This window comes from Vombatus ursinus, unplaced genomic scaffold, assembly GCF_900497805.2.
Source record: "Vombatus ursinus unplaced genomic scaffold, bare-nosed wombat genome assembly UNPS02014768.1, whole genome shotgun sequence".
Taxonomy (NCBI): domain Eukaryota; kingdom Metazoa; phylum Chordata; class Mammalia; order Diprotodontia; family Vombatidae; genus Vombatus; species Vombatus ursinus.
In genome coordinates, this window is record NW_020954546.1 from 21,528,059 (window position 1) to 21,553,759 (window position 25,701).

Below are 25,701 nucleotides of genomic sequence, written 5' to 3' on the forward strand. Positions count from 1 at the left end.
AATGTGAAGGTCAGAAAGGGGACAGAAAAGAGAGGCCCTGTCCCACTGGGCTCCAAGGGGCACTATCCCTCTACTCCCCTTTGTCAGGTGAAGGGCTTCTCTTCCCCACTAGTGACCCTGCTCCAGGATAAAATCAGAACAAAGACTTCACATGATCATCAATCAATCGATTGGCAATACAAAAAGCATTTCTCACCCACCGTGTGCCAGGCATTGTGCAAAGACAAAGGGGAATAGCACAAAGGGTCTGCTGTTGACACACTTCTCTGAGGGAAGGAGGCAAGAAGGGAGGCCCGAGGAGACCCCCGATGTCAGATAATGAAAGGTTGTTTGCCCTTGAATTGGCTTTCCAGCATTCTAAAGCATGGGGTATTTGATGCTCAAAAATAATGGCATCCCGTTAAGAAGACTTGACCTTGGGAAAACTTCCACTTACTGGCCACACTCATTCTTTTTCCATTATGCAATGCTGGAAACAGACAACGTCACTTCTCAGACTGAAGCTCAAAATTTTTCTGGTTTAATGGGAAATAGGTAAGTATTTAGTGGCAAAAAAGACTTTCATCTTTGCTGAGTTATGGGCTGAGCATCAAAGTAAGGGTAAATGGAGATCAGAAATCAGAAATCTAGAATCATTGGATCCAATTCCTTCATTTTACAAATGAGGAAACTGAGGCTGAGGGAAATAAAGTGACCTGTCCAGAACAAGATAATAAATACATACAGAATTCGGTAGCTTGTCAGGGGGCATCAAGCAAAATTTTACAAGGGGGACCTCACATGGTAGACCCACAATACCCTCACCTACACCAATGGAATAATGATTGCTAACATTTCTTTATGGTTTGCAAAGAGTATATATTGTCTCATCTGGTCATCACAACAGCCCTATGAGGCAGGTGCTATTATTATCCCCATTTTACTGATGTAGAAACATAGAGAGACTTAGTGACTTGCCCAGGGTCACACAGCTAGTAAGTATGAGTCAAGATTTGAACTCAGGTTTTAAAAATGTCAAGTCCATTCCTCTATCCATTATGCTATACCGATGAGCAGGTGCTAACCAGCAATAACAACTACCTGAAAGTGAAGTTTGGCCCAAAGCAGATAAAGGGATAGCCAACCTCCAGGTGCTCAACCCAGGATCCAGGAATTCTAGTTTTTAAAAATATTTTGGTAACTATATTTCTGTGTGATCGGCTTCTTCAGTAATCTTGTGTATTTTATTTTATGCATTTAAAAATGTTGCTTCAGAAGGGGTCCATAGACTTCTAGGTGGCTTTGTAGATAATGTGTGGGGCTGAGACACTTACTAGCTATATGACCCTGGGCAAGTCACTTGACCCTGTTTGCCTCTGTTTCCTCACCTGTAAAATGAGCTGGACTCACCTTCGTGAGTTCAAATCTGGTCTCAGACACTTGCTAGCTGTGTGACCCTGGGCAAGTCCCTTAACCCTGTTTGTCTCAGTTTCCTCATCCATAAAATGAGCTGGTGAAGGAAATGGCAAACCACTCCAGTATCTTTGTCAAGAAAACCCCAAAGGGGATCACGAAGAGTTAGACAGGACTGAGACAATTGAACAACAAAACCATAGGCTTCACGGGACTGCCATAGGAGTCAGCGATACAGAAAAGGTTGGACCCATGTTCTAGAAGACCATAGGGAGTTGGTCTTGCATTTTGTATATGGATAGGTGGGTTCTCCATTTGAATATGGGAGGGGGCCTCTGATCCACCGGGGACTCAAAAGAAATAGTCTTACTAGGAGGCTTTGACACAGAAGAAAGGGCTGTAGGATCTCCAGTTGGACAGTAGAGGCCTCCCTCCTCCCAGCCTTCCAAGCCCATTCCTTCCTACTCCGCTGACTTCTCTGCCAGGGCAGGGCACATCTCCAAATTGGAAAAAAGGGGCAGATTTTGCTTTTGCTCGCCTCCTCATCTCTAGACCTCTACCCCTGCTCCCATTCATATGGAACGCTCTCAGCCGGGCTTAGTCCTAGCTACAGTGACAGCTGATAACTGATACGGCCACAGCCAGTAAGTGTATGGAGTTTTCCCAGGGGGCTCCTGATGACCCTGAGTCTTGAAGAGTCAAAGCAATGAACCTTGACTGGTTGCATTTCAGGCATTCCGGGCCCAAAAGACCCTGAGAGGCACCCCTCAAATCAGATCTCGTACACTCCTTGCATGAATGAGACGCTCTCTGAGGCTCCCCTGGCCCCCAACCCCTAGGAACCCCAACCCCCACACTCCAGAGCCTCCTTCATACCGAGCTGGAACTGGTGTGGCTGAGCTTATCAAAGCGGAACTTCAGATTGGACCTCGGAGAGTTCCTGTTCTTCAAGTCTAGGAGAAACAGCCAGGGAAAAGATTAGGAAGGGGAGGCATTTTGATCAATCAGTCAATCAATGAACATTTATTAAGCACTTACTGAGTACCAGAGATGCAGCTAGGGGTCACCATAGTGCACAGAGTGCCAGGCCTGGAGTCAGGAAGACTCATCTTCCTGAGTTCAAATCTAGCTTCAGACACTTAGGAGCTGTGTGACCCTGGGCAAGTCACTTCACCCTGTTTGCCTCAGTTTCCTCATCCATAAAATGAGCTGGAGAAGGAAACAGCAAACCACTCCAGTATCTTTGCCAAGAAAACCCCAAAGGGGGTCACAAAGAGTCAGACAGGACTGAAAAGCAGGGACAGCAACAAATGCCAGGTATTATGCTAGGCTCTGGGCGTATGAAGACAAAAGTGAAACAATTCCTGCCCTCAAGGACCATATGTTCACAGAGATGTGACTACAGGATACAGATGAAAAAGATACACAGTGATGGGATCCCAGGTGGCATAATAACAACTAGGGGAATCCTGGAAGGCTTCTTGTAGGAGGTTGTCCTTGAGCTGAGCTTTGAAGGGGGCTTAGTGTTCCAAGAAGCAGAGACAGAGAACAAATTTGTTGCTTTGTCTCCATCATCTTTTTTTAAATGTGTTTTTGGCTCCCCAACAAGACACCCATAAATGTTCTGAGAGCCTTGAGTGTGTCTCATGTTTCTGTTGCATTTTTGCATGTAGGCAGAGTAGACAGAGAATTGGGCTGTCTCACACAATTACTATCTGTGGGACCCTGGGCAAATTACTAAAACTCTATTTGCCTCAATTTCCTCAACTATAAAATGGGGACAATAACGGTACCTACCTCTCAGTGTTGTCAAGCTCAAATAATATAATATTTATAAAAAGTGCTTAGCACAGTGCCTGACACATAATAGGCACATGTTGTTATTCAGTAATTTTTCTGTCATGTCTGACTCTTCATGACCCCATGTGGGTTTTTTGGGGTGCTTTTCTTTGTTTTTGTTTTTGTTTTTTTTTGGCAAAGATACTGGAGTGGTTCGTCATTTCCTTCTCCAGCCCAAATGAGGAAATGCAGGCAAACAGGGTGAAGTGACGTGCACAGGGTCACACAGCTAGGAAGTGTCTGAGGGTGGATTTGAACTCAGATCTTCCTGACTGCAGGCCTGGCGCTTTATCTACTGTGCCCCCTCGCTGCCCAGGTAGGCCCTATATAAATGCTTATTTCTTTTTCCCTTTACCTTCACCTGTGTATAGCCCAAAGCTCTGTATCCAGCCATGACCCAGTCAGTTGTTGGTGATGAGAGGGTCAGTGGATTTTTTGGTCCTGGTTTGCCCATGGCTAGGGAAGGGTAAGTGCCAACCTGGACCAGCACTCAGCTCACAGTCTTGGGGCCTGGTCTTTCAAGCGTTGCAAGGAAAATTGAGACTGTCACCAGACAGCTTAGCATGCCTCATCTATCTAGGTGCTTCTGAGCCTTGGCTGACTTCCTGGTATGACTGAGGTATTTACTGTCTGACCCTTGTCATGTACAACACTGAACAGAAAATGCTTCAGTCTTGGGAGCATCAGCCCTCAGTGGGATGAGTCCAAGCAAGACCCTAAAAAGCAAATGACTCTGAAAGTGAGATTACACATGTGACTTGGGACCTGATTGGCCCTGAAATTTCCTGGTTACCTTGGCCAAAAATTCTCCTGACGTGCAAAGCACCTGACACATTACTTATCACCCTCACCTCACAATTCATCACATACTACTCTCTACTGTTACCTAATTTTTCCTAGTTAGCCCGGGAGCTCACAGAAGGCAAATGCTCCATCTTTTCGGCATCTCCTACACGTGGTATCTAGTACCTGGCTGGGCACACATTCAACACTGAACCAATGTTTGCTGTTTACACTCACTGGAGGTCTTTGAGCTCTCCTGTTGAACGTGTTGCATGAAGATTCATATTCAATGGTCCATGGGTTGGACTTGAAGACTCTATCATCCATTCTATTATCATCGTCATTATCACATTATGGCTGATTTCTTGCCAAGCTGCTAGAAGGGATGGCCAATTGAAGGGACTGGGAAATACTCTGCAGAGGAAGTGTGCTATGGGGTATATGTGTCAACCATGGTACAAGAAGCCCCATAGAATGTAAACTCCTCAAAGGCAGGCAGACTTTGCTGTTTTTGTCTGTGTCCTCCATGCCTTGTAGTCAGCTGGGACTTAGTAAATGCTTGTTGAATGAAAGCTAATTAAGCATTTCACTGTTGGTCCCCAGAATGATGGCGAGTTCTCTGTATTCAATGACCCACTCCCCAGCCAATCAAACAGCTGTCTGCTCTCATTGTCTCCCTAGCGACAGGATGCCTACCCTGAGCTCTCCGCATTCTTCTGCCTTGTTTGGGATAGGATGCTTCACTAAGGAGGAGGCTAGGTGGAGCTGGGGATGCCATCTGTGGCTGAGAAACAGCACAAAATCACTGATCCACATGGGCATCAGACCTGCTACCTCAACCACCGTGGTGCTGTGGTCTAACCGACCAAACTGGGCAGCGCTGTTGATGGACAACCACAAAATGCAGGGGCCAAGGGAGGAGGTGGGGCTGCTTCCTTGCACTCTCCCACACCTGAAATCTCAGACGCTCATGGGATGTCAGAGCTGGAAGAGTGAGGGTTGGAGACAAAGGTGACTCGGGATTATTTAGGTGCATTGGACCACAGATCTAGAGAGGGAAGGATCTCAGAGGCTGCCGACGCTAGCGCCATCTTGGTTTTTTGTTTGTTTTGTTTTCGACACTGGGTCTTCCTATCTCACCCAGGCTCGTATTGCCCTGGTCACTCTTGGGCTTAATCCCACTGAAAAGTGTGGAAGCTTTGTCCTGCTCCACATGTGACCTTGGGGAGCCCGGTGTCCCCTTGCTCCTGGTGACTTATCATACTGGTGCCAGCCTTAGTGGAGACGTCCAACTGACATTCACCCTATTACAATTCAGAACTCTGGAGCTCAAGTGATCCCAGCAGCCTCAGCCTGCCTAGTATTAGGGATTATGGGTGTCTGGTACCATGCTGGGTCAACTTCCTCACTTTACAGAAAAGGAAACTGAGTTCCAGAGGAATGAAGTAATTTCTCCATACTGCCTCAGGTGGGATTTAGAGATGGAAGGGACCTTGGAGGTGGCCCATCCACCCTCTCTCTTCCTCCTTTTGCAGAGGGGGAAACTGAGATCCAGAGGAGTTAGCAGACTCAGTCAAGATGTTGGTTACTGCTGTTGAGTCACATCCAATACTAGAGTGGTTTGCCATTTGCCATTTTCTTCTCTGGCTCATTTTACAGATGAGGCAACTGAGCAAACAGAGTGAAGTGACTTGCTCAGGGTCACACAGCTAGTAAAGGTCTGAGGCTAGATTTGAATTCAGTTCTTCCTGGCTCCAGGCCCAGCGCTCTATCTGCTGAGCCACCGAGCTACCGGGCAAAGGCAAGTCCTCTGATTCCACATAAAGCAGACTTCCCCACTGCACCGCCCAACTCTACCGGATTCTATGGCTGAGCCTCCCTCTCCACCAGAGATCTCCTAACAATGCCCATCAGGGTGACAGTGGGAGCCACAGGGAAGCAGTGGTGCCCACTGCTGCATTCCATAGTCACACAGTGACTGCCACAGAAGTCACAGTTTGCCCCGAACCCCCCCATCTCAGAGTTGTGCTCCAACCCAAGCCCCGCTCTCCTGCTCTACCAGGCTGCCACTGGCAGGACAAGAGCAGATGTTATCAGCCACAGTGAAGGGGGTCTCCCGACGGGCTACCCTGGGCCACCCCATCCTGGACATCACTGACCTGTCGGACTCCGGCTCATGATAACGGGGGTTGCTGCTGCTACTAGGCTGGGGCTCTCGATGTTCAGGGACGGGCTGTAGACAAAGACTTCCTGCTTGAAGGGTGAAGCTGTGGAGGGCTGGCTGCTCTGGGTGGGAGAGAGACGGGGTAAGAGGATGGACAGCTGGATGGTGTTCTACATTCACCCCCAAGCCCCGTATCATATCTCCCCTCCCCCAACCACTCCTCCAACTTGGTCCTGATGAAGCTTCCCATACAGGTGGGTCTAGAGACATCCACCTCCTCCCTGACCTGCCTCGGCCAATCCCCTCCCCAGCCAGATCCCAGGAGAGCAGAGCCCCTGACTCCTCGTAGCAGTGAGGGCCAGGGACCGAACTCCCTTCACCGATACAGGCCAGCCCTCGGCATACAGCTTACAGGCTTAGAGCCCTGCCTAGGGACGGAGCGGTTAAACGCGTCGGCGCTTTCTGTCAACAGAATGGAGACCTCTCGAGAGCAGCGAATGCCTCATCCCTGCTACCTGTATTCCTGGCGCCCAGCATATGGTATGGGTTTAATAAACACTTGTGGATTGATTAGCTTCAAGCCCGCCATTCCAGCCATGAAAATAGACTGCTTTTGCCATTGTCACAGAATCACGGATTTTGAGCTGCCAGGAATCTCAGAGGCCAGGGGGTCTCACCCCCTCTTTTTATGAATGAGGAAACTGAGGCCCGGAGAAGTTAAATGATTTGCCCAACATCATATGGGTAGTAGAGGCGAGATCCAAATCCAGGTCCTCTCTCTGGTGAGTCAGGCCCCTTCCCACTCAACCAGAAAAATTAGCTGCATCCCTTCTTCCCCTGCCTGAACGGGAAGAATTTGTTGTTGAGGTAGGCCTTCCCTAACCAGGTTCCCCCCAGTTAGTACAAAAGAAAGAACAATGGATTTGGACTCAGAAGACCTGGGTTCAGATCCCACTTCTGACACTTACTAGCTGTGTGACCCTGGGTAGTCCACTAAACTTCTCTGGGCTTCAGCTTTCTCACCTATAAAATGAGTAGGTTGGACTTTGTTATTCAATTGTGCAGAAATACTGGAGTGGTTTGCCATTTCCTTCTCCAGCTCATTTTACAGATGAGGAAACTGAGGCAAACAGGGTGAAATGACTTGCTACTAAGTATCTGAGATGGGATTTGAACTCAGGAAGATGAATCTTCCTGACTTCGGGCCGGGCGCTCTATACATGATGGTACCACCTAGGGGCCGGGACTATATGGCCTCTAATTTCCCCATCAGTTTTAAATCTATGGTCTATGATCCAGCCAACCCAACCCCTGAATGCCTGCTAGCATCACTTTCCCTGCCTGACATATCAGATTCCTGTCTTCTCTCTCTGACTTCCTTCAAACCTGGCTCAAGGTCTCCCTCCTCCCTCCAGAAAGTCTTCCTTCCCTCATCTCATTCAGGGTTCAGAGCCCTCCTTGCCTCTGTTTCCCCACCGTATTCAGTCCATACACAACAGCCAATGTCTTGGAAGGGTCCTGGATCTTCTTCACAAGTCCACAACAAGTCCACAGGACTCAGGGCTGAGTTTGCACACAGTAGGTGTAACCACAAGTCCACAGCACCTAGGGCTGAGTTTGCACACAGTAGGTGTTACCACAAGTCCACAGGACTTAGGGCTGGGTTTGCACACAGTAGGTGTTACCACAAGTCCACAGGACTTAGGGCTGGGTCAGCACACAGTAGGTGTTACCACAAGTTCACAGGACTTAGGGCTGGGTTTGCACATAGTAGGTGTTACTTATTTCCAGTCCCTTGCTTCTCTCTCTCTTTAGAACATCTATGATGTTCTGGGAGTCCTCCCACCTGGCAGTGTTGCTCACTATTTCCTCCCAATCCCTTTTCCAATTAGTCACTGAGTCTTGTGGCTTTCACCTCCTTGGCATCTCCTATACCTATATCTCTCTCTTCTCACACCAAACTACCTTCACTGTCTCTTATCTGGACTAATGCAATAGCCTTCTAATTGGGCTCTTTGCATCCAGACTCCCTTCTCTCCTCTGCACAGGTGCCAGTGATATTTTGAAAGTACATGTCTGTCCACGTTATGCCTCTGCTCAAAAACCTTCAGTGGCTCCCCATTGCCTTCAAGTTACACTATTCTGTTTGTCATTTAAAGCCCTTCACAATATGACTCCAGTCCATCTTCACAAGCCATTTTCACATTATCCTCTCTCACACATTCTAGCTGCAGTTAAACTAACCTCCTGCCTGCTCCTGGTACAGGGAATTCCATCTCCCACTTTACACCTTTGCCTGGAATGCTGTCCTTTCTCAGCTCTGCTTCCGGGGACCTCGAGCCCCCTCTGAGGCTCAGCTCAGGGGTTTCCTCCTTCAAGACATCCTTTCTGATTCTTTTACTTATGACAGCCCTGTGTCAGCACCCCAGTGTATTGCAGGGATATGTATCCTGTATTTCTTTATCTGTGAACGTGCTCTATCCCCCAATAGAACGTAAGCTCCTTGTGGGCAGGAACTTTTGTCATATAGCACATAGTAGGTGCTTGTTGGTTGAATATCTATTTAGAATGTAAGCTCCTTGTAGACAGGGACTTTTGTCATATGACACATAGTAGGTGCTTGTTGATTGAATGTATCTCTATTTAGAAGGTAAGCTCCTTGAGAGTAGGAAATTTCTCACTTTTATCTTTGTATTCTCAGCTGGCACAATGCCTGGGGCACAGGTGTTTATTGACTGGCTATCTCCCTAAACAGAACATAAGATCGTTGCAGGCAGGGCTTTTGTCATTGTACTCCTAGAAGCCAGCATAGTGCTTGACCCATAGTAGATGTTTAATAAATGCTTGCTGATTGATGGGTGTGTGAGTCCCAAGGTTGGAGAGAAGAGGAAGGGCCAGTGGAGGGCCCCAGCCCAGGCCTTTCCACATCTCAGCCCTGATAGCCACGAGTGAGAGTCTGGGTTCTCTCTGGGTAGCGGCTCTGCCTACCACAATGTCATATTCCTCCATGGCCTCGCTCTCCCCGGCTGTGCTGCTGAAGCTGCTGGTGCTGGATGAGGACCGGGAGATGCTGGATCGGCCGTTTTCCTTCAGCTTGACAAAAGGCCTGGGGAAGAGAGGCAGAAGGGGTGGGAACGAAGCCCCTGCCCCCAAGCACACAGAGCCCCTCTTCCCTGCAGTCACCGGGTGAGCACAGTGCCCAGGGCAGCTCCACCGATCCATCCTGAGACTCTGGCCCCCCTCCCTGTGCCCTCTCTGACAGCCCGCTGCCCAGCTCCTCCAGAGAAGGGCTTCCCGCTTACTTCTCTTTGTTGGGGCAAATTTCCGGAGAGCTGGGGTTGGACGAGGTTTCTGATTTCACTTCCTGAGAGGAATGGCCACCATCTGGAGTCTTGGGAGTGCTAGAGACACTGTCACTGAGGAGACAGGAAGGAGGGAAAAGATAACAATAATAATAATAATAACTTTTACATATAGGATTTCAAGGTTTACAAAGGACTTTACATGCTTTATCTTACTTCATTCTTACTCTATTATTATCATCATCCCTATTTTACAGATGAGGAAACTGAGGCAGGTTAAGTGCCTTGCCCAAGGTCACACATACAGTCAGCTTCTGTGGCAGGATTTGAATTCGGGTCTTCCTGATGCCAAGTCACGTATGCCATTTAGCTCCTACACCATCTAAGTCAAGTGCTAATGATCCATAAATCTGGCTTTTCCTCTCACTCGTGGTGGGGGTAGAGGGGGGAAGGAGGAAGCAGCAGTCACCAAGTTATGCCTTCAGATTAAGGTTGCCCCTCGGGATCAGAGAAACGTTCTCTACCAGCAGGTCCTTGGGAAGCTTTAGAGCAGAGCCCACGAAAGCCTCCCTTTACCCCTACCTTCACAGCCTTTTAGGAGCCCTACACAGACCCACATCATTCTTCTCTAGCTGTTTTAGGGCCCTGGGACGGGACTCCAGTGCTAATGAAAGAAAGGTCCCAGGCTCAAAGCCCCCATGGGCTGTAGTATAACTGCTACTTATATAGCAATTTAGGATTTGCATTATAGCATTTGGGCCTCTCGACATCTCTGTGAGGTAGGTACCATCAGCACAATTATTCCCATTTTACAGATAGGAAACTGAGGCAAACAGGGTGAAGTGACTTGCCCAGGGTCACATAGTGAGTAAGTGTCTGAGGCCAAATTTGAACTCAGGAAGATGAGTCTTCCTGATTCTAAGCCCAGTGCTCTATCCACTCTACCACCTAGCTGCCCTGGCCGGGGTTATTTATTATTATTTTTTAACATTCATTTAAAAAAATTTTGAGTTCCAAATGCTCTTCTACGTCCAGTCTCTATCCCATACCCATTATACAGGTGAAGATATTTGGCCAGTGTTAGAGCTGGAACTAGAACCCAAGACCTGTGATTTCCCTGTCTCTTGGTGGCATATTTTTAAATGGAGACAAGGCATTTGTCCTAATTTTTATATGTAAGTCGGCCTGATCTGCCCCTTCAACTAAAGAAACATCTGACTTTGGGCTAGAGGAGGCTAGAGGCCATATTTGGGTGCATGGCTTGGACAGGGAGCTGTCATACCCATTTACCTGTCATACCCATTTACCTGTCTGTGCCAGAGGTTCTTATGAGCCAGGGATCTGGGAACCTGTGGGTGGGTGTGTGTTTTATATTTTGACAACTGTATTTTAACATATTTGGTTTCCTTTCTAATCTTATTTATTTCATTTTATGCATTTAAAAACATTTTTTTTTTGTCTGAGAAAGGGTACTTAAGCTTCATCAGACTCCTCAAGGGGTCCAGGACACAAAAATCCTCTTTAGTCTATGGAGAGATTCTAATGGACTCATGACTGGGATCCCAGATCACAAATGTGGAAGGGCCTCAGACACCCGGGGAACTTGCCCACGGTCACCTGGGTTGCAAACATCAGAAGCTAGATTTGAACCTAGGTCCTCTGACTCCGTAAGGAATGCCATTTCCAACATACCTCGCTGCCTCCAACCTCCACCCCCCCCCCCCCCGTGCCCGAGCACTTTGGGGGATGGGACAGCAAAAGAAGAGCAGTCATGAGCCCCAGGATTTACCATCGTGTCCGGCTATCAGCCTGGCCTTCGGAGCCCGTGTGCAGGCGGGGGAACAGCCCTGACCTCCGCTTGATGGGACTCCTCGACTGGTTCTTCCCTGTGGCTGCTGCCACTGGAGGCTGCCGGACAAAATCCCAAAGTGAAACATTACGTGCCAAATGCCTTCTGGGGCGAGGTCCTGTGCACTGTCTTTGAGGCAGGAGCTGTCCTCCCCGCCCCCCTCCTCCAACACCTAGGCTTGCGCCTCTCCCCAAGCACTCCCCTGCCCCAGATGGATCTCCCCTAGCCAAACACTCGTCCTCCCCTTCCCTGTCTCCCTCCCTCCCTCCCTCTCCCCTTCCCTTTCTCTCTCCCTCCCTCCTCCTTCTCTCTCCCCTTCCCTCTCTTCCTTCCTCCCTTTCCCCTTTCCTCTCTCCCTCCCTCCCTCCTTCTTTCCCTTCTTCCCTCCCTCCCCCTCTCCTTTCCTCTCTCTCTCCCTCCCTTCCTGCTTCCTTCCCTCCCAGAGCCCCGCACTCACCGAGAAGGTGGTCTTGGTCACTTCCACGCTGTTATGTGTGATGCCCCCGCTGAGGCTGCCTGGGATCCCTCCGCTTTGATGTTTCTTCTGACTCCCCACCATGGTCTCCATGGAGTGGCTGCGCACCCGGATGGCTCTCTGCAGAGAAGGGCATGGGCACCAGGGGGCACCTGGGGACAACTCTAGGATACCTCTCATCTGGATTCGAATACATCTATGCCTGGCACATGTGTCCACATACATGTGTGCAAACACACACAATACATGCCTCAGACATGCACATGATACAATGCCTTGGAGGCAAACACGTATGTATACTAAATCAAGGTGCGATATCTGCCGATGGAAACACTTGTCTTTGCATCCCCAACACAGAGCCTGAAGCTCAGTAACTAAAAACTGCTTGGTTACTGATTGATCAGGGCAGAGTTTGAGTATAATGAGGTCATTGGGAGGATTCCTGGGATGGTGAGACTTTAGCCGCCTAAACTCAAGCTCTAAGCACCGCTTATTCCTCCCCCAGAACCATCCGTGTGACTCCCATCCCTTTTGGGTCCTGATCCCTTTCTTAGAATCACAGACCTAGAGTTGGCCGCTCATTTTACAGATGGGAAAACTGCAGCCCAGAGAGACTGTGACTTGCCCAAGGTCACATAGACAGTCAGCAGAAGAGCCAAGATTTGAACCCAGGTCTTCAGACTCAATCCTCTTTCTGTCATATCCTTGCACCCTCTGGAACTTTGGCCACAAACTGCCCTTCCTATGAGACCTGTGCCCACACCTCTGGAAACACATTGTATAGAGTTTTTGTTTGCTTATATAGGTCTCTGTTGTTTTCCCTCAATAGGGTACAAGCTCCTTGAGGACAGGACTGTTTCAGCTATGCTATTGGATCCTCAGCACATAGAACAGTGCTTGGCAAACAGTTGGCACTTCATAAGTGCTTGCTGAATTGGTGAATTGTGGAGTCACAAGCCCTGAATTCAATGCTGGCTCTGTTGCTTCTACCTGGGTGTCCTTGGGCAAACCACTCACCTCTTTGGGCTCTGGTTTCCTCATCTGTAAAATGATGATCCCTAAGGTTCCTGCCAGCTCTAAATGTACAACCCTGCAGCATCGGGACTTTAGCCTCAGTTACTGAGGACTGGTTGAGGAAGTGAGGGGAGAGAAGATCTGATGGGCAATATGAGAATTGGCTCTAAATATCTGAAGGGCTGTTTGTACAAAGAGGAGTAGATTAACTTTGTAGTCCTGAGAACCAAGGAGAATTTCTAGCCAATGGTTGGAAGTCACAGGGAGGCCAGAATGGTTCAGAAGAAAGAGAGACGATGCCAGAGGACTCAGATCCAATCCCAGTTTGGCCACTTCCTAGCTGTGAGACTTAGAACAACTCATTTAACCTCTCTGGGCCTCAGTTTCTTCATCTGTAAAATGAGGGGGTTGGACTAGAAGACCTCTAGGTTCCCTTCTCCAGCTAGACTGAGGATTCCATGATCTCGATCAGCCAAATGTAAGGACCGATTTCCTAATAATGAGAGCTGTCTGATAATGGGCAGGGACTGCCTTCCTTATGAGGTTGACTTTTGTCATTTCTAAAGTCCCTTCCAACTTCAAAATTCTCCAATTAATTCATTAAATATTGAAGAGTCTAATGCTGCTGGACTGGTAGTCAGGAGCCCTGGGTTGGGATCCCAACCTCAGGCACATATTAGGAATGTGATCATGGGTAAATAATTACTTTACCTGAGTTTCTCCATCCATAATATGGATATAATAATCCTGGCCTGAGAGGCAGCCTGGTGAAGTGGATAGAGAGTTGGCCTTGAAGCCAGGAAACCTGGGTTAAAGTCCTGCCTGTGTGACCCTGGGGAAGTCACTTAACCTGTTGGTGAGCTAGGAATTCTCCAAGACTACATATAAGTTGTTGAGCAGTGGTTGTGCTGACTCACCCACATTTTCACCCAGTTTTCCACCTGAGTTTGAATTCTACGTCAGACACTTACTAGCTGTGTGACTGACGCTGGGCAAGTCACTTAACCTATATGGGTCTCAGTTTCTTTAACCGTATAATGGAGATAACAATATCTTCATCACAGAGTTGTTATGAGAATCAGATGAGATAGCTCATTTGGGTACTTTACAAACCTTAAAGTGCTATATAAAAGCTAGCTATTATTATTATTGCCTTGTTCCCACATGTACATGTATGTATACATATGGGAGGGATATATGTGCTATTTACTAGCTGTGTGACCTTAGGCAAGTCCCTTGGCCTCGGTTTCCCCATCTGTAAAATGAGGGCATTGGACTAGATGGCTTCTAAGGTTACTTCCATCACTGGATTTTAGGATTTGAAGTCTCTTTATCTCCCTGGCCTCAGTTTCCCCATCTGTAAAACGAGGGTATTGGGCCAGATAGCCTCTAAGGTTGCTTCCAGCTCCAGAACTAGGTTCCCATGGGCACAAACACGTTTGTATGGTTATGGCAGCCATTGGATCATCGAGGGCAGGCTTCCCAGCTCACCTTAAAGTGTGCTGAACGTTGCCAAATACCCCATCAATGGAGTTAGGTTGTGAAAGGCTTTGAATGCCAGAATAAGGGGTTTATGGTTGATTCTAGAGGCAATAGGGACCCAGAGGGTCTTCTTAACCAGGCATATGAAAAATTCTACCTTCACTGAGGTCTCTCAGGTTCAGAAATTCTCCCTTCCTAGAAAGCCATCATGGAGAAGGCTTGTGCCTTGTCTTCCGGCTTCAGCCAATTAAGTGGATTAATGGAGGGAACAGGGTCATTCACAGAGAGAGCACTCATTCTCTGGAGCCAAGTTTCCTTCCAGACCGAGCATAAAGAATCGACACCCTCCCCTGGCCGTGCACCCTTCTCTCAGATGCCAAGCCGGAGACTCACCACCAGAGACGCATTGAATTAGGTCTCCTAGCAACAGTCGCCTGAAATGTCATTAAAACGGCCATGTCCTATTGGTCGCCTCACCAAAAGATGACAAAACCATACACTTTGCAAAATGGAGAAGGGCTGTGGGGGGAGGGTAGAAGGGGGAGCTGGAGCAGAGATGCCCTTATCAAGATGGTGAATTTCTCTGGATGCTGCTGTGAAGCCTCTAGGACACATCACACAAGTGTCCATTAAAAAAAAAATCATAGGATCACAGATTTACGGCTGGAAGGGGCTTTTTAGCTCATTTAATCCAACCTCTTCATTTTATAAGTAAGGAAACTGAGGCACGGAGGTGTAAAGTTACAAAGGAGTCAGTGGCAGAGAAAAAACTTGAACGCAAGTCCTCTGATTCTAACTACAAGCTCTTTCGTCCATATCACAGAGCCTCCCTAACTGAAAGGGCTCCTAACTAAGCAGGTGGTCCAAGCTGGAATTAGGAAGAGGCTGCCACCAAAGTTGACCAACACTTCTGGATGGGCTATTAAGAGAAACTTCAGGTGCTTGGGGCCGTGGATATTGATGCCAGGGAAGCTAATCTTGCCCTCCCATTAAACCTTCAGTGTTGCCTCAGAGAATCATAGACCTGGAGCTTAATGGACCTTAGAAACCATTGAGTCCAACCCTCTTGTTTTATAGATGAGTAAAATGAGACACACAGGTTAAGTGACTTGTCCAAAGTAACAAAGGTAATAAGGATCTGAGGTGGGATTTCAACCAAGGTCTTGCTGACTCCAGGTTCCATGTCCTATTATACTGCATGACTTCTCTATCAGAGACAGAACATTGGGCTCAGAGACTCAGAATTTCAGAGCTGGGAAAGGATCTTTGAGACCACTTAGTCCAGCCCTGTCCTTTTCCAGTTCAGAGAAATGAAAGAACTTGCCCAGTGACCTGGGTGGGTGGGTGGGTGGGGAGATAATTCTCTTGTCAATAGGGAAGAGAGAAAGAAAGAAGCAACAGGGATACTTCCCAGTCCATGGAACAATAACCTGATTTGGGAAGACAGTTAGGCTAAACAAGTCACTAAACCGAGGCAACAAGGCTCTGCCCTGTGCCTCCTCTTTTCTCCACACGTGCACTTTCTGAGATGTCCTTAGCTTCCATGGATTCAATGTAGATGTATCTCTAGGCAAACTAACTCCCAGATCTATGTATCCTGCTCCAATCTCTCAAGCCCACTCTTGGGTCATCAGCTGTCTATTAGATACTTCCAACTGGTCCTCTTGTACACGATTCAAATTGAACACGTCCAAAACAGAACTCACCATTTCTTTATACATTCTGTGTTCCAGCCTACTTATTTACTTACTTCTTATTCCTTATTTAAGACATTCCATCTCCCATCCCATACGGGCCATCTCTCGTGTCTGGAGCACCCTCCCTTCTCACTTCTGCCTCTTCAAAGCCCGAGCTCCTTCCAAAGGTCAGTTCAAGGTCCACCACAACTATGAGGTCTTTCAGGATCCCTCCCGTTGGTAGTGCCCCCCTCCATTATTTTGCATTTAGTGTGTACATATTTGCATTTACATATATATGTATACATATCTATTTATAAATGCACATTTATAATATATATACTGCGTATATTTGTATTTACTTGTATTGTCTTATATTGTATTGTTTCCCCTGATAGAATGTAACTTCCTTGAAGTCAAGGATTGTTTCATTTTTGACCTTGTCTCCCCAGCACAGTGCCTGGCACATTGGACTATATCTGTGATTTCATCTATGTAGGGAATTCCTGGTGAAGACCTGCATCAGCTTTGCAATTTATAGTCTTAGAAATTTCCCTGGAACACTGAGAGATTAAGTGCTGTGCTCAGAGTCAGAGTCAGAATTCAAACCCAGCTCTTCCAGACTCCAAGGCTGGTTTTCTCCCTGTATGCTATGGCTGCCTTGAAACTTAACCAACACTTGTTGACTAATGGCGCAATTTCACCTGTTTTTTCCATTCTCAATCAGATATTTCTGTGCAGTATAGACAGCCAATGACTCCCAGGTTCTCCTAGGAAGCCTAAGAAAGAGGAGAAACTGAGGATGATAGACAGAAAAAAGAGAAAAAGTAAGGGAGGAAGGAAAGGAGAAAAGGGATAGAGAGACTAGGAGACAGAAACCTGATTCTTCCTTCTCACTGTCAGCCCATGTTTCTTTTATTAGGATTTCTGGAGTCACTAAACAAAAGTGTAAAGTCAGAATCCTGTTTCTTGGACACTGCAGTTATGGGTCACCATGGAAGCAAAGAGGTTCACATCATATTGGTAGTGACAAAAACCCGAGTGTCTGGTCTCCCTTATGACCCACAAGCACTCAACTTGAAGCTGTCTGGCCAGGGATGAGGGGCAGCCTAGGGACTTTTTCTGTACATGTTACTATCTCGGGATCAAACCCACATTTTTGACCTCCTTGACCCTGTGAATTCAAATCACTGAGGAAATCCATCCCCTATTCTTTCCTCCTTTGTGCCAGCCTTTGATGCAGAAGTGGCCCTCCCTACGTGCACCTTTGACCCCACCCCTGCCTGACTCCTCTGGGAGCTGACCCCTGCAATCACCTTTATCTCCCTCAACTTCTATCCCTCCTTCTCTATCCGCTCCTTCCCTTGTTCTAGAATATAAGTAGATCTCCTTCATCCCCTTCTCTTCTTCTAGAAACATAACTAGATCTCCCTCTTCCTTAAAAAATTTCTTCTTGACCACATGCTCAAGCTATCGTCCCATATCTCTTCTCCCTTTTATAGACAAACCCCTAAAAAAAAAAAAGCTGTCTACCCAAATTGTCTCTACTTCCTCTCCTCTCTGCTCACTTTCTGGCTCCTTGCAATCTTGTTCCGATATCACTCAACTGACGTTGCCCTCTCCAAAGTTACCACTGCTCTCTTGATTCTAATCGGCTTGTCTCAGTCTTCATCCTTCTTGGCTTCTGTGAAGCCTATACTGGTGAACATCTCTTCCTAGGTATTCTCTCCCCTCTGGGTTTTCTAGATACTGTTTATTCCTGGTTCTTCTACTCCTTCAGGCCCCTTGTGGGATCATCAGCCACATTCTGCCCCCTAACTCTTGGTGTGTCCTAAGGTCTGTTCAGGGTTGCCTCTCTCTCAATCTCTCTCTCTCTCTCTCTCTCTCTGTCTCTCTCTCTCTCTCTGTCTGTCTCTCTCTCTGTCTCTCTCTTTGTCTCTGTCTCTGTCTCTCTGTCTCTCTCTCTCTTTCCTCTGTCTGTCTCTGTCTCTCTCTCTCCTATTTCTCAGTAAGCTCATCAATTCCCATGGATTCAGTTACTATCTCTGTGCAGATGAATGAAAAGCATTTACTAAACACTTACTATCTGACTTTCAGATCTACACATTCAGCCCTAATCTCTCTTAGTGACCTCTAGTCTTCCATCATCAACTGCCTACTGGACATTTTGAACTGGATGTCAAAGTTCACATGACTAAAACAGAATTCATGACCTTTTCCTCCACACCCACCTTAATTTCTCTAGTTCTCTCAGGGCACCACCATCCTTTGTCACGTAGGTCCCCAACTCCAAAGACCTTCTTGACTGGTCAGTCTCCTTCATAGCACCTCCCCCACCCCGAGCCAATCAGTTGCCAAACCTTGTTGATTCTAACCCCATCTTTCTCACAACCCTTTCTCTCCCCTCATACAGCCTAGTTCATGCACTTATCATCTCTCACCTTCACAATGACAACAACTCTAACTCACTGTCCTGTTTAATAAATCCTACTGTATATAGGACAGAGCACTTGACCTTCTGTCTGGTATTTAAAGATCTTTAAAGTCTGGCCCAACCTGGCCTCCTTGTTGCACATTGACCTCCTTCACAAACATTATAGTCCAGCCAAACTGGCCTCTATACTGTTCCTAGTACATGACTTTTCTCCCATCTCCCATCCCGTGCCTTGTACACACCATATCCCATGCCTAGAATGTATCTCTACATATTAGAATGTCTCACTTTCCTCAAAATTCAGCTAAAGTTCCCCTTTCTACAAGAAAATTTTCCCACTGGTGCTTTTAAGTTTACTTTGTATTTTTCTCTTTCCTTATATTTACACACATTGTTTCCCCTGATAGAATGTAACCTCCCTGAGGGCAGAGATTGGTGCATCCCCGGTGCCCTGCACAGAGCCTGGCCTGTAGTAATGGCTTCGTGGACGCTTGCAGACTAACGGGCCCACCCCACAGCAGACTGAACCATCAGGACTTCGTCATTAGCTATTTCCACAGGGGTGGAAGAAGAGGGGGAAGGGCAGCGGTTGGAGCTGCCGCGGCTGTGTCCTTGTCTAGTGAGGCCACAGGGGATTCTAAGAGGACTGATACGGGTTGGCTCTGTTTTCAGCCAGCAGGGGTCAGGTTCAGACCAGTGGAACAGCCATCGGATTCCAGCAGATCTGGGAGGAGCTCATCTCCGATGACTAAGTGAGTGAGTACTGGACAATTTGGGTCTGCATCCCAGCCCTGCTAGCAACTCTCTGCGTGACCTTGGCCAAGTCACTTTCCCTCTCCTAAATCCTTAAATGATGGGGGTTATTCTAGATGACCTACCTCTACATTCTTTTTTTTTCCCCCCCGAAGTAACTCCATTCTTCCTTGGCCAAGTCACTTTCCCTTTCTGGACCTCAGTTTCCTCCGCTGTAAAATGAAGGCATTGGACTATATAATCTTTGCAGTCCCTTCTGGCTCTAAATCCTATCATGCCTAGGGCACCTCATATCTCTCAAAGAAATCAGGGAGGGGAGGGGAGGGGCAATGAGGGATCGGCACCTGTGACAGGCGTCCGGGCTAGAGGCAGCTGGGAAGATGCCACTGCTTGGAACCATCTGCTGCTCCAAGGTCCTGTGAACTGGCTGGTGCTTAGGGGGTCAGACCTACAACCCCAGCTCCTCCAACAAACTCCACCAACTGGCTTTGGCAGAAACAGAACAGAGAATCTTAATGCCACAAGCAACGTCTCATTTTGATTCTGTGCTCCTCTGGCTCTGTCTTGTGCCCAGGCCTGTGTCCTTAGCTGAGAGCAATGGGAGTGGGACCAGAGAGGTGGCTAAGGGGACGGGTCCCAACATCTCTATGGTAGGAAAGGAAGTTTGGGTTCTGCAGCTAGAAGAAGAGGATCTGACGGGGTATGACACTCGGCCAGATGTCCTTGGCATTACCACAGAGATGGGTATAAAAAAACAAGGAAGGGGACATTGAAGCAAGAACATGATGTCAGACTTCAGTGGGAGGGATTTCCAGCAGAGTGGAGTAAGACTTTCCCAGCTTCTCGGGATAAGACACTAAAGCAGGTGAACAAGAAAGTTGGTGGTATCTCCTTCCCTAGACCTCTTTAGGAATGGTCTCAACATTCAATCATAAAGCACAATTTGTGGGCTGCCCTTCTTGAAGAAGGTAGGTGGGTGAGATGACCTCAGTATGCTCTGGGAATCTCACTCTCCTTTGTGCCTCCAGCTTCGATTTCTCTGTCTTTCCTAGAATCCCAGACCATTTCCTCATCTAAACTATTTCACTCGTCTCTCCTCCTCAATAGGGGTCTTGTCCTAGCCCCTCCCCACCATTTTTTCCCCTGCTCTCCTTCTTCTGATTTTCCCTAACAGGCTCTGCCTTCTCTCCATCACTCAGCTTTTCACTCGGCCAGTAGCCTTCCATCAGCGCTTAAGCAGACCCCTGAGGACCCTCCCACCAGCCTTAGCAATGTGTTGCTCACCCTTCCATAGCCCTGTCTTTGGATGAATCTGGGCCATGTGCCCTGACTGGGGACCAAAGAAACAATGCTATCTGCTGGCCAAGGAGTCTGGGGAGAGGGGATGGAGTGGGGGTGGAGATTGTCCCTGGGAGAATGTCCCCTGGCCTAGCCTGGTATGCTATCAAAGGAGGAATCAACTGAATAAGAATGCCATCCCACTGGCTGCAGATAACCCCCGAAGTTAACCTTTCCACAACCTTCCCCAACCAGAGAGCGAGGCCAGCACCTAGATGCTCACCTATTAGAATGTAAGCTCCTTGAGGGCAGGGACTATTTGTGTCTTTCTTTGTATCCCCAGCACTTAACAATGCCTAGAATATGGCAACCACTTCATAAATGCTTGTTTAATGACTGACACAGCAACCTCTGGTGTTTGGTTTTGCTGACTCCCCCCTCCCCAGCCTCTACTCTTAAGGCTAAATATGGGTTCCTGCCTGCTGTCCCTGGCACCTGAGCCAGGAGGAGAGGTGGTAGAGGGTGTCACCATCCTCCTTGCCACTCAGGTCTCCTCCCTGTCATACTCCATCCCTCGCCAAGCGCTATCCTTTACACCTATACAACATCTCTAGCTCCTGCTCCCTCCCTGGCCACCGGGGCAAGGGCTGAGTTATTTTGTATCTTTCTATCCCTGGGACCCAGTGCAGTGTTCTATACACACAGAAGATACTTGCTAGATGTCTGCTGGATTTTAATTTCGATGGTCAGAGATTCCATAAGGGGCAGAGAAACAGATTTGGGAGGCATTCTTCTGCTCCAGCTACTCCCCCCCATCTCAAGTCTACTGCCCCCTACTAGTACACCTGCTGCCTCGCTGATCAGACTAAGCCTGGCTGTCATCCAGGGACTGGGTCTGAAGCAGACTGGCCATCTTCAATCAGGCCTTTTGGTCAGTCCTCTCCTTCCCCCCCGCCCCGCCCAAAGCCCTGCTTTCATGTTTCTTTACCTTGAAAGACTCCAGGAATCCCCCATGGCCCCCGTTCTCAAACTTGTCTTCCTCGGGTCCCAGCCCCAGCATAGCCTGAGTGTGGGTGTGCAGGTCATCATGGAGATTGTCCAGCAGGGCTGCCCGCGTCCGGTCCTGAAAGAGCAAAATGAGTAGAGCTGTGTCAGCTGGGTCTGGTTTACCCACCACTCCCAGGGGCTCTGATCGCAGAAGGCATCAGAGCAGACCTGAGCAGGAATCTCTGCCACAACTGGCTGGACAGGTGCTCATCTGGCTTGTTGCTTAAGGACCTCCAATGAGGAGAACCCTCATCACCCTCATTCCACCTCGAGATGGCTCCAGCTGTCAGCAGCGACACCGAGCCTAAACCTTCCTCTTTGTGACTTCCCTCCATCACCCTCCTGGGCTCAGGCAGGATCAAGCTAACCCCTCTTCCCCATTCAGAACAGCGTTCCACGCTCCATGACAGGTATCAGCCCTTCTCTTCTCCATACTTCATCCCATTTCTCTCTCTCTCTCTCTTTAATTTTATTTTAGGGTTAGGCAATGGAGTTAGGTAACTTGCCCAGGGTCACACAGCTAGTGAGTATTATGTGTCTGAGGTCACATTTGAACTCAGGTCCTCCTGACTCCAGGGCCGGCGCTCTATCCTCTGTGCCACCTCGCTGCCCCTTTCTCTTTTCTTTCATCCTCATTAAAGGAACAATAACAAGTCATACAAGCCTAGTGTCCTCACTTCCTCACTTCCCCTTCATGGAATCCCAGAATTGGAAGATCATCAAGTTCGACCTAGTCCTGGTCAGAATCCCCCTCATCAACTCACGCAATAGACTGGACAAGGGGTCATCCAGGTTCATTCAGGTCCTCCAGAAGACCTTTAGTGAGCAGGGGCCAGCTACCTCCTGTGGTAGTCCATTCTACTTTGGGATGGTTTTAATTGTTAGCAATAGCCACCATTTATACAACACTTTAAGATTCAGAGTATTTTACACATATTAACTCAAAACAACCCTGTTGAAGTAGCTACTATTATATCATTCCCATTTTATAGATGAGGAAACCGAGTTTCAAAGAGAGTGACTACTCCAGAGTTACACTACAGCTTGTTCTTCAGTCATTCTCTGTGACCCCTTTTGGAGTTTTCTTGGCAAAGATACTGGAGTAGTTTGCCATTGCCTTCTCCAGCTCATTTTACAGATAAGGACATTGAGGCAGACAGGGTTCAGTGACTTGCCCAGGGCCACACAGCTAGTAAATGTCTTAGGCAGGATTTGAACTCAAGTCTTCTGGACCCCATGTGCAGCATTCAGTCTTTACCTTGAGCCCATCCGCCTCTTTACAACTTTTACCCATGGTTTCCAGATTCTCCCTCTGGGGCCAAGGAGAAAGAGTTAATCTCTCTTTTGTGAGACTTGAAAACAGTGCTCAAGCTCCCCCTGAGCCTGCTCGTCCTCTGGCTTAACACCCATAGACTCTGGGGACCCAATGAGGCATTAGGGGAGGGCTTAGGACTCAAGGTGACCACACTCCCGCCCCAGTGGCCATCAGCTCAGGGTGCCAAGAACAGCCAAGCACTTGGACTGTCCGGGTCACAGAGGCTGCAGGCAAATGCTGAGTGCAATAAATCAGCAGGGGAAAAAGGAGAAGGAAAATGTCAAAGGTGGCTCAGGCCAGGATTTCCGGCAAGAACTGGAGTGTGAATGAGCCCCAGGGGAGGGGGGAGCAAAGCGGGAGATGCTGTGGGGTCAGAAGCTGAGGAAAGAGGAAGGAACGAGCTTCCTCCTGCAAATCCACGCCTGAGCTAGAAGCCTGCAGCCAGGGACTGAGCCCAGGACTGTAAATCATCGTAGAGGGTAGACATCATGGGCATTTGGGAGAAGTAGACAGAGCGATGGGGGAAAGGCCAGGACAAATAATCGGTCATATGTAGAAGAAGGGGGACAGACAGGGCCCACAGTGCACAGAGCACCGGGCCTGGAGTCAGGAAGACTCATCTTCCCGAGTACAAATCCAGCCTCAGACACTTACCACCTGTGTGACCCTGGGCAAGTCACTTTGCCCTGTCTGCCTCAGTTTCCTCATCTGTCAAATGAGCTGGGGAAGGAAATGGCAAACCACTTCAAAGTCTGCCAAGGGAACCCCAAAATGGAATCCCGAAGAGTCGTACAGGATTGAAATGATGGAATTACAAGGCACTGCACCTGTGATTTTTATGAGCATATGGAACACCTGGTGTGGAAACCCCCTCCACTAATGCAGGTTAGCAATTTCTCTTCAATTTATGGATTCAAAGAGTTGCCTGGAGAGGTTGTGACCTGCCTACAGTCTCGGGACCAGAATGAGTCGGAGGCAAGACTCAAATCCAGGTCTGCTTGGCTGCTAGTTGACTGTCTGGTCTTATTACCTCCCTATCACTTCTATGGCACTGCATGATATCCCCTGTAGGCCTCCCAACAGCCCTGTGAAGCAGGTACCATGTGCACTGTCATTGTCATTTTATTATTATTATTTTTCGGTGAGGCAATGGGGTTAAATGACTTGCCCAGGGTCACACAGCTAATATTATGTATCTGAGGTCAGATTTGAACTCAGGTCCTCCTGACTCCAAGGGCAGAGCTCTATCCACTGCGCCACCTAGCTGCCCCTCATTGTTATTTTATAAATAGAGCTTAGGGAGTTTAGGAGATTACCCAAGCTCACACAGTTGGTGAGTGTCTGGGGGACCTGTCCCCATGTCTGGCCCATGCTCTCCTGGGCCATGCTGTCTCTGGGGCAGAGGTCCCAAACTATGCGCGACTCTTACCTCAAGTTTCGCAAACTTGTCTGACTTGCAGCAAGCGTTCTCAGCGTTGGTGAGTTTGGTGAGCAAAAATTCCCGAAACTCGGGGCTCTGTAAGAGATAGAAGGAATCATCAGACCCCTAGAGCCGCCTAAGGCTTCATTCGCTTGGCGGCTCGACGAGACATTTGGGGTCCTCCCCTCCATCCACAAACCCGCTAAAAAACTCTGGGGAGGTCTGTTTTAGATCCCCAGCGGCCAGCCCAATAGACCACAGAGCCTTGCCCAAGAAGGACCGGCACATTTCCATTTTCTAAGTTGAATTGGGCCATTGGGGCAAGGGAGAGTGACACATACGTGTGGACATCTGGGTATGCTTGCACTTGTGATTTCCTCCATTTAGGGAGCACTCTGGGACCCAACTCTCTCTGTCAGTGTTGGTCCATACCATCTCTGCACTGTTTGGTCTTAGAGAGTTGTCTAGAGGAGGTGTCAGACTCCTGACCCACAAAAGTCTTGAGTGCAGCTGGAACCAGGTTAAAACGTAATTGGGAAATGTTTAACAGAATGAATGAAAATACAATACAACATGGATAATGTGAATTTGTGGTTTTCCAAGTCAATATGGGCCATAGGGAGTGTTTCTCTTTGAATTTTACACTACTACTACTTTAGAGGCTAGGGGACTTGTCCACGGTCACTTAACCAGTATGTGTCAGGGTCAGGACTTGAACCCAAGCCTTTCTGATTTCAAGGCCAGCTCTCTCTTCACTATACCAGTCTGCCTTTCTATGATTATAGGGTCCTAACTTTAGAGCTAGAAGGGTCTCATGGGTCATCTCATTCAACCCCCTCATCTTATAGATGAGGAAACTAAGCCCCAGGGAGGTTAGAATTATGCCCAAGATCATGCAGGCAGTGAGCCTTGGAGACGGAAGACCCAGGTTCAAAACTTGCCTTTCACACAAACTGATGGAGTGACCCTGGACCCTTAACCTCTAAAGTTCTCTAGACCAGTGCAGTCAAACGCAAATAGAAACAGATCCCTGTGGGCTATATTGATTTAGAAAACCACAAATTCACATCATCTATGTCATATTGTATTTTTATTTATTTTGTTAAACATTTAAACTCAATTTATTTTAATCACTTAATCTCTTATTGCTCCAGGCAACTTTCTAAGACTCTAAATTATGGAGTTGCTAACCTACAGTGGTAGAGGGAGTTTTCTCACCTGAGAATGTTGAATTATCAGGAAAATTATAGATCCAGTCTCAATTTCTCTCGCACTCTCTTAATTCATATGTATCATAATTGAGATATAATTTACACATTATTAAATATGATTATATTTTATGCATTATATATCTATATAGCTGAACATATTCAGGGTGTCACAAAGGTCTTAGGGCAGTTTAAAGCTTTAATAGCTTAAAACTGTCCTAAGGCTTTTGGAATACTCTGTATAAAGAATTGGGACAACATATCATATAT

At 47.8% G+C, this 25,701-nt stretch overlaps 1 protein-coding gene across 7 annotated transcripts in view; it reads right to left on the bottom strand.

Annotated features, from left to right (window-relative positions):
* RAP1GAP2 (RAP1 GTPase activating protein 2) overlaps positions 1-25,701 on the bottom strand; it is a 229,613-nt gene that overhangs the window by 7,032 nt on the left and 196,880 nt on the right. For 4 of the 7 annotated variants that reach the window (XM_027861779.1, XM_027861784.1, XM_027861785.1 and 1 more), the window contains 8 exons: positions 24,233-24,319; positions 21,430-21,564; positions 11,787-11,924; positions 11,270-11,388; positions 9,481-9,594; positions 9,167-9,284; positions 6,174-6,300; positions 2,269-2,345 (listed from right to left, as the gene is read on the bottom strand). In XM_027861779.1, the coding sequence (XP_027717580.1) occupies positions 2,269-2,345; positions 6,174-6,300; positions 9,167-9,284; positions 9,481-9,594; positions 11,270-11,388; positions 11,787-11,924; positions 21,430-21,564; positions 24,233-24,319 (915 nt within the window). Of the gene's footprint in view, positions 1-78; positions 118-2,268; positions 2,346-6,173; positions 6,301-9,166; positions 9,285-9,480; positions 9,595-11,269; positions 11,389-11,786; positions 11,925-21,429; positions 21,565-24,232; positions 24,320-25,701 lie in introns of all 7 variants that reach the window. The other 3 variants (XR_003569048.1, XM_027861780.1, XM_027861781.1) reach the window with 3 other exon arrangements.